Below are 14,750 nucleotides of genomic sequence, written 5' to 3'. Positions count from 1 at the left end.
AGCAGAAGATGAATAGTTTGGTGTTTCCCACAAAAAAATCGTCAGACACTCTTTGCCAGTGCAAAATAGCTTATTCTGACTTTGACCCTCATTTGATGTCTTTCATTGGATTGGGTATTTGAAGTAAAAAGACAAAAGACTTAATTCAGCTGTTTAATCATTTAACAAACAATGGAGCCAGAAGTTGCCAGGGACAACTGCACACAACCTGAACAGCCTGGCAACCCCTCCTCATGCTGGCCACCAGCTTGTTTACACGTTGTACAGCCAGTGTGGTTCTGTTGGTCTCTCTCGCATGAGCACCACATCAAAATGAAACCCACAGGTATGTGGAGTTGAGGTCAGGACTGCCGGCAGGCCAGTCCATCCTCTCCACCTCCTAATTTCTGGAGGTAGTCTCTGACAAATCCCCCTCTGTGTTAGGAAGCAGCAACATCTTAGCAGTTCTGTCTCTAAGAGTGGGTTTGACACTAGTTGCAGAATTTCATCTCGATAGCTCTGCACTGAGATTACTCCTTGTGCTGAAATACCACCACACACCTTCGCACCTACATGCTTAACTATACAACTAAACCCAGAGAAGCATTTTCTTTACAGATGTGATGCTATTCAAGGGCAAATGAACAAGTTTTCTGAATAGTGTAAGTTTTATTGCCAAGAAGAATTTCTACAGCAAAGAAAAACTGAGCAAACACAAACATCTCTACTTTTTGTTTTTAGCTTGTCATATTTGGGTCTACATATTTTTCCTTATCCATATCCTGGATAAGTTATAGAAAATTCAGAATAAATTCAAATTTGTACAGCCAGATTTGTGCTTAACTAAGACATTAGTTCACCTCGAAACAGTTTCAAAATACCATTAAAAGCCACAAAAGAATATGACATTCCTGCCAATAATATGTATATGTAAACTAGGTTTGACCATATGTTTTTTTTAACAATGTATCTCACTAGTTTGTCGTTGTGGCAGGAAATGAACACTGCTGAGCACTACAACACCAGCACCAACGTCACCATCATGGTTCAGGATGGAGATGACCAGTACCCACGGTTTGTGCCCTGTGTGTTGCTGTTCCAGGATGAGACCAGTCGAATCTGCACCAGCCCCACGTACATGGTCAATGTCACAGAGGGAGAAGAGGTCAGCTTCTCTTTACCCTTCTTGAAATGTACTTTTACCTTAGTTAACGTTACATATTCAAACATCTGATAACCGAGTGATAGACTTCAGATACATCTGATTCACATTGCCACAAATGTACATCACGTTACAGGATATTGTGCTGGAATTTTCTCCGGGTCCCATTCATGCGGTGGATGGAGATAGAGGCATCAATTCCTCCATCAGCTATGCTATTCTCTCAGGTACAGCACATGATAAATAGGTTTAAGTCTGAGGTGTGCAGATGTCACATAAGCGATTCTGTAACTCTGTCACAAGATGAAGGTGGGCATTTCAGTATCAACAGAGAGACCGGTGAGTTGAGACTGATGAAGGGTTTAAAGGACAGACTCCTAACTCCTGTTGTGCATCTTCAAGTCATGGTAAGATTTGTTTCCCCCTGGAAATTGACAATTTGTTAAAGATTCGCCAAGCCCCGCATCGCTCTTCCACGGTTTTCAACATTGTGTGCAGGCGTACCAGGACGACGATCCCAGGAAGTACTCTGTTGCAACAGTGCTGGTCAGGCTTCTGGCAGTGAACCAGTTTCATCCAGAGTTTGAGCTGCCCGAATACTGCGGCTTCGTCACAGCTGGAAAGAGTGCAGCCTCTCTGGTCAACACATACGGAAGCAGAGCTCTGATTTTAAATGTCCTGGACCAAGACTTTGATAATGTGAGCTCTAAAGCATGCCCTCAATGCTTTGTAAATGCACTCATATCCCTTAAACATTTTCACATTTTGTTGTTCCAAAAAATACAAAATGTTTTGATTATATTTTCTGATAGACCAATATGGTTCTAAATTTATTTATTACCAACATGCAAACATACCAATTTTTGCTCTTTTATTCTTAAATCAAATCCAGAGCAACAAAAACTATATTCAAAATTTTATAAATACAGTATAACACAACTGTGTGTAATTATATCTTATTATAAACAGAGGCCTCTGAGGGTTTTGTTTTTTTTAGAGAACATTAGCAAACAAACATCATCATAAAAACACCACTCAGGTCAAAGATAAAGCTCTGGAAAAGTTTCAGTTTTGGGGGTCCTGCAGAAATCAACTCATGTGGGAGAATCTACTGGCAGGATAGTTACCTACATTTTCCAAAACTCTGACCTCTGTGGAAGAGTGGCAGGACAAAAGTAATTGCTGTCAGAAAACATAAAGAAATATTGGTAAAAGTTCCCATAAACTATGTAGAGCAGTGGTCCCCAACCCTGGTGCTCAGGGTTCACTGTCCTGCATGTTTTAGATGTTTCTCTACTCTAACACAGCTGATTCAAATGATTGCATTGCCGCCTCTGCATGCCTCCAATTGCTGTAGAAGATTGTTAATCATCCACTCATTTAATCCATGTGTGAATGAGCCTAAACACAGGGACTCTGTGGTAGAAAACCTGTTGGAGGCTGCAAATGACATGAGGGTTCACTTCCCAACAGAACAAAGAACCGAACCACAAAGTCAGAGCTATATATTAGAACAGCCTTGATCTAAAACCATATGAAGATTTTTGGCAAGAGGTTATCATAGAAAATGTACGCTTGAATCTTCACAAATCCACATTACTTTATGTTGGTTTATCACAAAATATTCCAATTAAATGGATCACAGATTTAGTTGTTACAGGACAAAATGCGTCCTGGAGTTTTACTACTTTTGCAAAGCACCATACAACTTGTGCATACATGATCAAAAATTCTTGATGAAATTGTCTTTTTGTTTCTTTGACAATTGAGTTTTTTTTTTTAACAAAAAAAAAAAAAAACTCATAGGGTTTCAATCCAATGATCTACTTTGGCCTTGGCGCTACATCCAACCACACTGATATTTACCAAGTCACACAGAGCGGACTCCTGATCGCAAAGACCAGTCATCTCAAGCCGAAGCAGAAGCACGTTCTGGAGGTGAGCCTTGCTTAACTTTGATGTCGCAAACTCTTAAATAAGCTTAGATACCATTTTTATTTCACAACCAAATAACAGTTTCCTGTGTTTTGCACAGCTCAACGTAAATCTCTCAATCGGGATTTCACAAATGTATCAACAACATTGACGTTTTACAAATTTTAAACACATTTCCAGGTTATGGCTGTTGACCAGGAATCCGGTGACTCTACTTATTCTACTGTAGTAGTGGAAGTGTTACCTGAAGGACAACTGAGTAAGCTCCCACGCTGACGCAGCAGTAGCAACATTTCTGATGAGTCTGCAGGCCACAAACAAACTACAACAGTTTCTCTATGTGCCCTGCAGTCCCTCACAGTCCTCTGGTAAATGAACGCCTGACAGGCTGCACTGTGGGCAAAGCACTTTTCCTGAGTATGGCCTTCATGGGTGCAATCGGATGTATCCTGTCTGTGTTGATGTGGTTGAAGAGGAAACGCAAAGGAATGAGAGACCCGCTGGAGAGAGGCTGTGTAGCCCAGGGCAAGCACCCCAATGTGGTGAGATGCTTTTATTTTCCCGTTGCCTGAGTGATGAGTAACAGAATGGCTGCGGAAGAAAGGGATGCCAACCTGGCACATGTTATCATTCATTAAATAGTATAGCTAAGGTGCTAGAAAGCATTCCTTGGCATCAGAATCAGAGCTAAATGCACTCGCAGTGTGAGACCATAAACTGAATCATCCATCTCTCATCTGAAGCAGCACCAGCATCTGGAAAGGTTGCTCGCAGGAGGATAGAAATGCCCTGTTGGGTCAAACTCCATTTGCATTGACTAAGCCATCAACTATAATGGACAAAATCTTGAAAAGACAAAAGCAAAAGCTTGAAAAGACAAAGTGAAAACTATGAAAGGCCTTCATGAGGCCAGTGGAACTGATTCTGGTAATTGGACCATGATATTCAGAGTTAAAGACTTTAGTCACTTTATTGCTGATCCAAAACTTTCTACAGAATAATACAGTCAACTGAATTTGAGCTCTCCAGTCCAGTTAAGTTGACAACTATACCAGTGACATATTGTTAAATTTAATTGAAATATACGTGTGTTCTGAAAATTTGTTGTACTACGCTCCCACAGAGTTTACGCTGGTTCCAGTTGGTAAGTTTTTAATTAAAACTAGTCCTAACTCTTTTCCTTTCTTTCCTTCCTTTTCCCCTTTCTTTTCATTCCTTTCACAATCCGTAAATAATACCTATATGTGTCATAATTCATTGCAACACATCCATTCCTTAGTTTACACAATTTTGAGCTTTCCTATTTCTTTTTTTGTACATATACACTTACTACAAATCAATTTTTTGTCTTTTCAGTCAGGTATTTTCATAAATTATGGCAATAAATACAAATAAAGAATGCTGAAGTATTTGATAACATTATTTTTCTGAAGCTCGAAAAGTTAACCCCTTTTTCATTTGTTTTTATTCAGGTCCACATTGAGCCTTTACATTCTTATGACACATATGAGATTATGATCCCAAAATAGCCATCCCTCACTGGTAGATGTTAGTTATTGAACTCAGAAAATCATATTTCATATCAGCAGATGATTTTAACAAAACTTTATGTCATTGATTGTCATGGCATGCATGAATCGCTCCACTGGCAGGAATAAATTAAACTGCTTAATGTAAACTCAAGCGGCTGACTCTCCCCCTGTCGGTTCCTCCTCAGGTGAATCATCGTACTGGTATGCCACATATGGAGGAGGTATCCTTCCAAAATGAGGAATGTGGTACCTGCAATCTTTCCTTTAGCTTCCCAGACAAACCAGACAGTGATACCACAAAGGACATTCCTATCTGCACAGGGCCCACTTCACCAACAGCAACTGGTGTTACTGAGGCCCCTGCCCCACTTCCCACTGAAAGCTTGCAAAGTCCTGTGATCCTAAATAACAACGCTTCTACGGCAACCAAAATTTCCTGTGGCTCACCCGACTGTCCCCCTCCCAAGGAGGATATGAGCCCAACACATGTGATAGATGCTGGCAGGCCGCCAAAGGCAAACGCTGACCTACCATGTGACGTGACCTCAGGGCCTTCAGAAGAACAGTCTAACACTGATTTAGACCCAGCAACAAAGGAAGACACCAACCCTTCTCCTTTAAATGAGCAGGATGTGGAAACAAGCGCCTCAAACAACCTTGCTGAGTCAGCACCCTGCCCCTCCTCCCCATCCAGCAATGAAACGACTTCAGCAAAAATGGACGACACACTTCCAAAAACTAATGAGCAGACCCTCTCGCATTCGCCGCCACTGTCACCACCACTCCCCAAGGAGACAGGTACGCCTCCTCCCACCCCGGAGCATGGCCCTTTAAAAGCCACTTTGGTGCACATAGACACATCCCCAACTGACACCCCTCCAGATTCACCAGAGGGAGCAGGACAGACTCTGAATGCTGAGGCAGACCAACCCTCCACCTCCCTGGACCACATATATCCAACAGAAGACGTCGAAAGCCCGTCTCCGGACCGGAGGCCCTCGACAAACTCAGGAAATACCTTCAACAGTCGTGGAGAGGAGGATGAGGATGAGGACGGTTTTCTAGGTGATGATGATGTGGACAAAAACAGCGAAGGTGAGAAGCTGCTGGGCGTCTGTTCTTATTGTAGGCCCTTTATGTTAAGAGTTAGAAGTCACTTGTTGATTTTATTACAGATGCCGAGAGTGACCGAACAGAGTTCAGAAGATGGAGCAGGTGAAATGAATATGGACGGCTAAGAGCTGAGCTGAGCATCAAGAAACACCGGACAGGTTCTGCTGAGGAATGGATTACAGCACAGTCAGTGCAAGAAAAAAAACACCCAGCAACATACAATCAAGTGGAGAAAATGCACAATGCTTACTCTACATATTTCAGCTTGTTTAGATAACAACTAATGAAAACCTAATGCAGTTGACAGGTGTTTAAAGAATTTTTATTTGTCTTTGTGGCCGATTTTTTTTAAAGCTTCACCAAATATCCATACTTGCCAGTCAATGACTACTGACCCGTTTCCATGCTGGTTGATTTCCAAACTTTGCGTTTATGAAGTCAGGAAAATCTCTACATTTAAAGCCACATGGGAAAGTAAAGCCAAATTTATTCTGCGTTGTTCAGAGCTCTAAACTAAGCATACATGTAAATGTAATATTTGTTTTTCAACTTTATTATTTACCTCAAGGTTTGTTTTATATTAATGTAATCATAAGATTTCTTTTCTGAGCAAAAAATATGTTAAAATTAAATATATAATATTTTATATGTTTCATTTTATTATTTGCATAAATTAGAACAATTTGTCCTCTTTAATATAATCTGCAAACTATGGTTACCATTTCATCGCGGCTGTAAAATAATTTGTATGAAACATTAAATTTCAGGGCAATAATAAAGGCTTTCAGTCTAAGGAAGTGTTTACTTTACAGCGACGAAAGGAAGGTTGTGACATTTGTAGGTTTTAATCAACACATCAATGGTTGCACTTTAACCTGCTTAAAGATATGTATAATTACACATGAATAGTAGTTAACAACCACAGATGTGTATCTTGAGTGTGCTTGGATGGATGGATCCAACCCATTACCTAAAGCTGAAAAGTTCCCACTATAAGACAAAGCTGTGCGAGCTTTAGAGCTGCAACAGGAAGAAAATTATCTGAACTTGTGACTCTTTAAACTTAGGAAAGTTCACTAATTGTTTTGTCATTCACACAAATTAAATGAAAAGTTTCTGCTCTTTGTCACTCAAAAAGCAATACGACGACGAATAGAAAATTTAACTTAAGATTGTTTGAGTTAAATGCGGATGATCTGAAGCTGGACATTGTTTCTGTGTTGTTAAACATAAAAAAGCATTTTCTTAACAGAAATTCTGAAGTTACCTTTAGGTTTTTAGATGACAGAAATATAGAAGTGTCCGAAAGTGGAAAACCCAAACGCAAATACTATACCTTATGCAACCGAGTAATTAAGCAGGATAAAAGAAATAAACAGAAGTCAACCAATTTTATGTTTTTTTATTGAGACTTTGTTCTCAGTCAAAAAACTTTAACCTGATTGTTAGAGTGCTCAGATTGCAGGCCATTGACTTATTTTCAGTAAATTCACAAGTCAATTGCCTGTCGCTGCAGTGAGCAGTGTAAAAAATAGAACAAATTTTCAAACATCACAGAAACGATGCAAACAAAGAAGTTATTACCAGTGGTTATAGATGTTGATAGTGATGATATAAGCATAACAAAAGTGAGAAAGGAAAACTTTGAGGGAAGAGTACTTTTCCCTTAACTGTTCAAAGATTTTTTTTTGTTTTACTTGGCACACAAGTGAGTTAGTAATTCAGCTAAATCAAATAAAACTAACATAAAAACGTTCAGCAAAATCAGTCATCAAAAATACAAGTAACATATGTACACACACTCACATGCGCATACAACTGAAATGGCTATGAACAAAAAAAACAAAACAAAAAAACAAGGGAAGCAGCTTTTGATGATTTAACCAACAGTCTATATAAAGCCAGTTTCAGATTGGATCAGCCAGGAGTACATCCTATTTTCTTTTAGGTTCTGAGGTAAAACAACAAAGGTGATCCGATCCAGAACCAACTGTCCCTCAAATTCAGCTTGAATCCTTCATCTATTACAAAAGTATAGAGTTTGTCAATGTGAACCAGAAAGTAAAAAATTACAATCACTAAAATGTTGTATTGCACTAAGGCCAATGGGTCGGTGCAGCAACTGGAATTTCTTGTGTAGTTCTGGTTCTAAGCAGCCGCATTACAGATAACCACATGTTTTCAAATAATGTGAAGCGATGAAGGACATCTGAACGGGAAATTAGTATATCAGTTTAGGCCAAGCAATAGGCCCAGTGCATTCGAAAAAATAAACTCCTCTGCAGACTGGAAACTTAAACTTTGGGTGGTTTGTAAAAAAAAAAAAAAAAATGGATAAACGGGTTGTAGAAAACTGCAAGTCCAGCAGCGAAGATCTATCACTCACAAAGTCTCTACAAAAAAAAAACAAAAGAAACAGCATAATCAAGCAAATCGAGGAAGCGCAACGCACTGACCAAACTTATATGTGTAGAATGTTAGTGTGTGCACGATGAGACACATTCAGAAAATTAAATAAATTATTGTCCGTGGCGTAGGATTAGGTGAGCTCATCCCGCTTCAACGCTGGGTGGAAGGAGTCATCGGTGTGGCGAAAACACAAGATGAGCACACAGTCTGTGGAGGCAGCTGGGTGTTAGAACTCGTCGTGTCGAGTCAGAGCCTCCCCGAAGTCGGTCGCCTGGCTGCCGACGAACAGATCGTACTTATCGACAATCTCTTCCTTTGTCAGACGGCCATCCTGTGGAAGAGCAACAGTCATACAGTTAGTTTTTTCTTTTGTATTTTATCACATAAGTACGTTTAGTTATAACAGAATGCCTTTTTAGAGATTGTGAAAATCATAAATAAAATTTCATTTTTAATATACAAGCTAGATCATTCTAAAAGCTCTACTCGTCTTTTTCTGAGCCATTCCTATACTGTTTTCCGTACTTTGTCTCCGTCCGACTCGTATACGAGATGCTTGGCCTCGGCCTCGGCATGGTCGTAGTCATTGGGTAGGATCCAGTCTCTGGTCTCCTCCTTGTCCATCTTTCCGTCCTTGTTTTTGTCTCTGAATTCAGTGAACTGTTCCCTCTCGGTCTTCACCCACTCGGGTTCTGTGTTGTCTCCATCCTGGTTGTACATGTCACCTAGGATCCCACGCAACAGAAAAAGAAGACAAATACAAGAAATTAGAGGTGATAGTGTGGAAAACACTCTGAATTCTCTCCCTTCGCAGAGAGCGAGTTTGTCGCTATGCCAGAAAATGAAACAAAAGTCACAACATAAGCTGTAGTGGTTGTCCTGTCTGATAAAAGCATCTGTGTGTCATGCTTATCTTGGTTCACATTGCACTTTTGAAAGATAATACACACTCTGTCCTCACTGATCTTTATAATGATCAGCAACATTGTGTTGATTTTTTACGTAAATAGATTCAAGTTCAAGGGTATACATTCTATTTTAGGGATCTGTAAAAATGTTTTTTTGGGCAACTCAATGATATTAGCAGGCTGTAAGAACTCACCTATATATTCATCCAAGTCAATCAAACCATCGCCGTTCTTATCAATGTCTTCCATAGTTTCCTACAGAAAAATTAAAGACATCTAAGCATATAGATAATATAACATTATTCATCTGCTAAGAGCTGTCAAAGTAAATCACTCACCAGCACCACAATGTCTTTCATGTGATCATACTCCTCGGGGTGAAGGAAAGCTGTGAACTCCTCCTTGTTGGCTTTCGTGTCTTTGTCGAGGTCGGCCATCTTGAATCTCCTTTCATCTCGAGCCATCATCTGCCTGTAGCTGAAGCCATCTTCAGGATCGGAATCATCTGCAGATCAAAAGCCGCGATTTTTTTTTTTTTTTTAACTGTTAATTAAATGAGTTTCCATGTAAAATACCATGTATACATGAAACTAGTGAAATGAATAATACATGGAATCGTACCAAGAACATATCCGTAGGTAGCATTCTTGTACTCTTCCCAGGACACCATTCCATCGCCATTGAGGTCGTGGCTCTTCCACTGACGATCCACGTCGTCATAGATCCACCTCTTCTGTGCATGTTTAATCCACCTCTTCATCTCCTCAACGGTCACAAAGCCATCTTTATCCTCATCGATGCGCTCTACCAACATGCTGCAGAAAAACACATTTTTTCAAACAAAATTATTACAAAAGTCATTGCTAAGAGCAAGGAACAGCGTAAAAGGTTAATGATGACTGCTAAAAAAAATGTACGTTTGTGATGATCTTACCCAAGCCTCTCTTTGCTTTCTTCGGGCGTGAGTTGGTCAAAGGTCTTTGCCTCTTCTTGTCCCAGAAAGGCTTCGTGGTCATAGTCAAAGTTATCGGCATCATCGTGCTCCTTGTTGCTCAGAGGGTCATCGTGGTGGACACGGTCCTTCTTCTCTGTTGGTTTGCTGGTGGCGTAAACCACGCAGAGAGCGAAGCACATCACAAGCGGCCGCAGCTCCATTTTGAGTTTGTTCGAACAGAACTATGCCAGAAAATGAAACGGAAGTCACAACATAAGCTGTAGTCATTGTCCTGTGTCATGCTTATCTTGGTTCACGTTGTACTTTTAAAAGATGATACACACTCTGTCCTCACTGATCACAGCCGTTAGCCCAACACTGCATAAAGCAGAAGTTTATGACTCAGACTGCAGATAAATACCAAAGCTATTGCAAATCTTTTTAAGCTGATGCAAGCCCCAGTTGTTCTACTTTTAGTACTTTTAGTGTATCGGACGTAATATTAGACGCGTAACCCAAATAAATTCAGCGCACACAACTGAGCTGATCATCTGGCCTTAGTAAATGTTTTTGCAAACAAGCAACCTTTGGGACTATAAGATGGAGATTCTGCAGCATTCAGCGTACATTTAAGCTGCCTTTTATGACGTCACCAGAGATACATTCATGTGGAAGCTGGTTTTTGGTATCATATAACCATTTAAAACCAAATACATTGAAAAACTGACAATGAGAAGTTTTTGAGGTCACAAACTATATCTAAAGTGAGTCTGAGTGATTTTATTTTAAAAGTTTTGAATGAGTATGAAGCCTAGTACAGGATTTGCATCAACGTGAAAAAATTGTAAGGTATGGGGAAATAAATACAGAAACAATACTGCTACTAAAAGTAAAACAAAATGGAAAATAAATAATAATACAAAAGCATAAACACTAATTGTGTCCTGTGCATCTGACTACAACACACATTAACACTATAAGAAAACTAGCTCCGAAATCAGATAACTAAGTGCAAGAAAGGCAAAGCTAACGGCTGATGGGTTACATTCAAAAATACGAAAATAACTCTCATGTCTAAATACTGAAACTGAGCAATACAACTTAAAGCATCAGCTACACTGAAAGACTTGTATAGCATCTGAGCATTGTATGGTGAAGCACATAGCTTCAAACTAAGAAATCTACCTTTTAATTACTTCAAATGTATATCAACAGTAAAAGCTTTAAGTCACTTTAAAAATGCAACTGAGATGGAAATTAGATTAGGGAAATTGGGACGATTATATATATAAAAAAAATCCTTAAAATAATTTTAAATGATACAAAGTTCATGTATGTAGATTAAAAACAAAAAAGATATACCATTTAAACTACTGACAAACTTGGAGAAATCATTGCTGCTTCGTTTAAACATAAAACAAAATGTTAACATAGAACTTGTACTCTAAAACAGCAAATATTCCCATTATTTGTATATTTTCAACAAATAGTTGATCTAACTTTTTCCGGTGGTGGGGACAAATGCGATTGATTTTAGAGACGTCTAATTCAGATCATGTTCAGTACTGTAATAACACAAAACGTTTCAAGAACTCAGCACCTCTGACCGCAAGAGACAAACATTACTAGCCACTGTGACTACAGTTAAGCACAAGAAATTCAAAGTAGAACGAAGTTCAGAAAAATAACCTATTACATTTATGTGAAATATATTAATGGGGAACTGTCGGCAAGAAATCTCCCTTTAGAATCAATTCAGAACAGGCTGCACTTTTCTACCGTTTACTCTGGTGTTTCCAAGCCAGCTGTGTTTCTACAGCATCGAGCATAGTGAATTTAGAGCAACACATATTTTTCATCTACTTGTTTGCTTAATAAATATTTCAAAGGGATTTTAATTTAAGTAACAAAAAATAGCATCTGCCATTTTCTCACAACAATATTAGCAAAAGTTTTGAGTTACTTGAGATATGTACCTGTAAAAGCATTAATAAATGAAAGGGGAAAAATACGTATTTTTTCTCTAACTGCTCTTCATTGTGGCGATTAGCCTTCAGTGCCAACATAATGCTTAAATCGTTCTAATTCGTGCACTTCTGATCGCTTTTAGTCTCTACCATAATAGAGTAGTTAACTGCGGACCGTTATTTTCAATCAAAGCAACAGTTCCAACATTATGTATGTTGACCCAATCTGGCTAACGCAGAATACAGACAGTTTCATCCTCTGTCCTGCAGTTTTCCTCTTAAAACTCAAGACAATGCGCCTCCATATTATAACTCATGCAATCTTTTAAAAACCGTAACTACATAATTTAACTTCTCCAAACGTTCGTTATCTTATTCCATATGTGATCAGGAAAACTCACCGGTGTCTTCCAGGGAAGTTCGTCGTTGACGCTTTAGGCCCTCCCCTAGGAAACACACCCGTGCACTTCCTGTGAACAAGCGAAACCCTGACCAATCAGGCTTCGAGAAAGCGAATGTGATGTCGCCGGCTGATTGGTCCACTTCAGGAGAGCACCGTTGATTGGATTGGACGAAAACCGCCACGTCCTCAAAGTCAATAACATTTAGTTCATTCATAAACTGACACTACTGGGGGGACGACTGTCTGAAAATAAACTTATTACTTGATAATTAATAAATAATAAATAAATAATAACACAAAATAATTAAAATAAAATTTTAATAGTTCCGAAGTTGGCATACAAATTTTATTAATCAATTCAATTTGTAAACTTTACAAATAAGTACAAAACTCTATAAAAATAAAAACATTGATACACCAAAGATATTCACATTCAAAATAATTTAATAATTAAAATGAACAATTGAACTTTGTCTTGCTTAAAGTAAGTAAAGTAGCATTGTTTTTAAATGTGTATTATATATATATATATATATATATATATATATATATATATATATATATATATATATATATTATTTTTTACCAAGTTGGAACAACTTAAGCATAAAGAGCAAAACAAAACTATTTAAGTCTAGTAAATTTTAATTATCACAATTGGAAATAAAAAAAAGTTAGAAGGACCTCCATTCACACTACCCTATTTGTTACTATTTATTTGTTACCATTCTTCCAGAGGCATTAACAATAGAAAATAGAGATATTAGTATGTGGCAATGAGCTTCCTTCACAAGGGTGCAAGGATAATATGTGAATCCCACTGTGAGGCCTCTTACACCAAATCCTGACACCAGAAAAAAAAATCATGAAAGAAAATCAAAAACATCCAATATCAACCAAAAAGTATTCAGCCATTTACACTCTGTAACAACTACTAGTTTTGGGATATTTTTGAAGCTCAATGAGGAGGTGGCATAACTGTGTCTTCCAAAATTAAGTAATTAATTTTATTACACAGAACAAAAATATGTCCTTGTTTTGCTGTAGAAGTGCAAAAACCAATAAATCAAAGACAAATTTCTTATCCTCACACATGGAAGCCATAATATGAAATGTCTATCTCAGTCAACTGTAGAGTCTTCCAAATCTGTGTTCATAATTTCCTCTACCATGCCATGCGTCTTGTCAGTTTCGCTTTCATTAGACATGCAGGATGTGTCCTGTTTGTCATCATATCCCCCTGCTGGAACACAAATAATACTTTTGTTATGCAAAGATGAGACGTTAAGTTGGGTCATTCAACTAATACAAAACAGATAATATAAGCTCTATTGTGCAAAAGATAAGCAGAAACATTTGTATAAAAGAGAAATCAAAGCAGATATTTTTTCAAGATATTCTATCTGACCTGCAATTGTTTCATCCTCCATCTTTTCAGTGAGAAAGATTCGCTGCATCGTCAACTTCTTAACAGTGTGGCACATGTATTTGAGGCCAGGGCCACTGTGTGCTTGTCCTGCAGGCACAAAACAACAAAAAAAACAAGCAACAACACATTGAGCATATCTGATTCACAGTAAAACTGCAAAGCAATTAAATCCTTGGAGCTGACTCTCACCTTTTCTTGGTGCTGCCTCTTCAAAAAGTACACAAGTTCCCAATGCATCTAAAAAAAATGATAAGATTTTGTGTGAATTTTACTTTACCTTATATTTTTAGAAGATAAAATATTTGACAAGATTCAACATGTTTTCATTAGAACAGTGTTTTTCAACCACTGTGCCGCGGCACACTAGTGTACCGTGAGTGATCGTCAGCTGTGCCGTGGAAATTATCCAATTTCATTTTCCAGAGTATAAGCTGCTACGTTTTTCCTACATTTTGAACATGCGGTTTTTCTGTGGATTTTTCTTCAACCACCAGGGGGCTCTTTAGCATGAAGTGAATCATTGGAATGTCAAAATTGGAAATCAAAGAAGAACGCGCTAATTTTCATTTAGAACAAGCACATGCTAGCAGCAGCACGACAGAGAAATGTTTTCAAACTCATATGATGCAGCTTCTAAGTTGAGGAGTATCGATCTGGGAGTACAGGAGGGAACAAAACCCGATTTGGAGACGGAGAACTGCGTCCTTAATATATTCAGCAGTTATTAGGACGCAGCCCTCTGCTGCCCTCTGCTGGATCCTTATGGGAAACCGAGAGCGGCAGAGATACCAGCGGCCTGTAGCCCGGTGCGGCTGATATATATGTAAGTTTCCAGGAGGGGGGAGGCGGGTTAAAAAAATGTGAAGGTTTTACTATGAAAATACTATGAGCGTATTTTCCGCTCATAGTCCGGAAAATACGGTAATTGGTCTTAAAAGATTTTTTTGAAAACAAATTCATTATCTGTAAATAACGCCAT

General features: G+C 38.5%; 3 protein-coding genes across 8 annotated transcripts in view; 1 reads left to right on the top strand and 2 right to left on the bottom strand.

The window, feature by feature from the left end:
• Window positions 1-8,088, top strand: part of LOC106954916 (cadherin-related family member 5) — a 14,495-nt gene extending 6,407 nt beyond the window's left edge. For 2 of the 3 annotated variants that reach the window (XM_015044725.1, XM_015044726.1), the window contains 10 exons: window positions 974-1,144; window positions 1,278-1,368; window positions 1,442-1,548; window positions 1,640-1,840; window positions 2,948-3,079; window positions 3,257-3,335; window positions 3,428-3,618; window positions 4,200-4,220; window positions 4,794-5,703; window positions 5,784-8,088. In XM_015044725.1, the coding sequence (XP_014900211.1) occupies window positions 974-1,144; window positions 1,278-1,368; window positions 1,442-1,548; window positions 1,640-1,840; window positions 2,948-3,079; window positions 3,257-3,335; window positions 3,428-3,618; window positions 4,200-4,220; window positions 4,794-5,703; window positions 5,784-5,827 (1,947 nt within the window). In that variant the 3' untranslated portion in view covers window positions 5,828-8,088. The remainder of the gene's footprint in view (window positions 1-973; window positions 1,145-1,277; window positions 1,369-1,441; window positions 1,549-1,639; window positions 1,841-2,947; window positions 3,080-3,256; window positions 3,336-3,427; window positions 3,619-4,199; window positions 4,221-4,793; window positions 5,704-5,783) is intronic. The other variant, XM_015044727.1, reaches the window with a different exon arrangement.
• Window positions 7,109-12,425, bottom strand: calub (calumenin b). Of its 3 annotated transcripts, none has more exons than XM_015044729.1 (7): window positions 12,337-12,425; window positions 9,973-10,212; window positions 9,660-9,853; window positions 9,377-9,543; window positions 9,233-9,293; window positions 8,656-8,855; window positions 7,109-8,461 (listed from the first exon to the last, which is right to left on the bottom strand). In XM_015044729.1, exons 2-7 carry the CDS (start codon window positions 10,191-10,193, stop codon window positions 8,357-8,359), a joined length of 948 nt encoding a protein of 315 aa, XP_014900215.1. In that variant the 5' UTR covers window positions 10,194-10,212; window positions 12,337-12,425; the 3' UTR covers window positions 7,109-8,356. The 3 variants fall into 3 exon arrangements, with proteins under 3 accessions (XP_014900215.1, XP_014900216.1, XP_014900217.1); XM_015044730.1 differs by having other exon boundaries at window positions 9,973-10,214; window positions 12,341-12,425; XM_015044731.1 differs by lacking the exon at window positions 12,337-12,425 and adding an exon at window positions 10,315-10,321 and having other exon boundaries at window positions 9,973-10,214.
• A 495-nt stretch (window positions 12,426-12,920) lies between these two features.
• The window catches only part of gtf3c6 (general transcription factor IIIC, polypeptide 6, alpha), a 7,026-nt gene continuing 5,196 nt past the window's right edge, over window positions 12,921-14,750 (bottom strand). Inside the window, exons 4-6 of one of the 2 annotated variants that reach the window (XM_015044723.1) lie at window positions 13,961-14,008; window positions 13,751-13,858; window positions 12,921-13,582 (exon numbers count right to left, since the gene is read on the bottom strand). In XM_015044723.1, the coding sequence (XP_014900209.1) occupies window positions 13,464-13,582; window positions 13,751-13,858; window positions 13,961-14,008 (275 nt within the window). In that variant the 3' untranslated portion in view covers window positions 12,921-13,463. Of the gene's footprint in view, window positions 13,586-13,750; window positions 13,859-13,960; window positions 14,009-14,750 lie in introns of both variants that reach the window. The other variant, XM_015044722.1, reaches the window with a different exon arrangement.

Source organism: Poecilia latipinna, unplaced genomic scaffold (genome assembly GCF_001443285.1).
Source record: "Poecilia latipinna isolate Pla-1442-1.1 unplaced genomic scaffold, P_latipinna-1.0 Scaffold689, whole genome shotgun sequence".
In the NCBI taxonomy this organism is placed as follows: domain Eukaryota; kingdom Metazoa; phylum Chordata; class Actinopteri; order Cyprinodontiformes; family Poeciliidae; genus Poecilia; species Poecilia latipinna.
This window is presented reverse-complemented; position numbering and strand designations above follow the sequence as displayed.

Coding starts and splice junctions, on each gene's coding strand:
- calub (XM_015044729.1), bottom strand. CDS start 10,193: ATGGAGCTGCGGCCGCTTGTGATGTGCTTCGCTCTCTGCGTGGTTTAC. Junction 9,854..9,972: donor GAAAGCAAAGAGAGGCTTGG/GTAAGATCATCA, acceptor GTTTTTCTGCAG/CATGTTGGTAGAGCGCATCG. Junction 9,544..9,659: donor TACCTACGGATATGTTCTTG/GTACGATTCCAT, acceptor TTTGATCTGCAG/ATGATTCCGATCCTGAAGAT.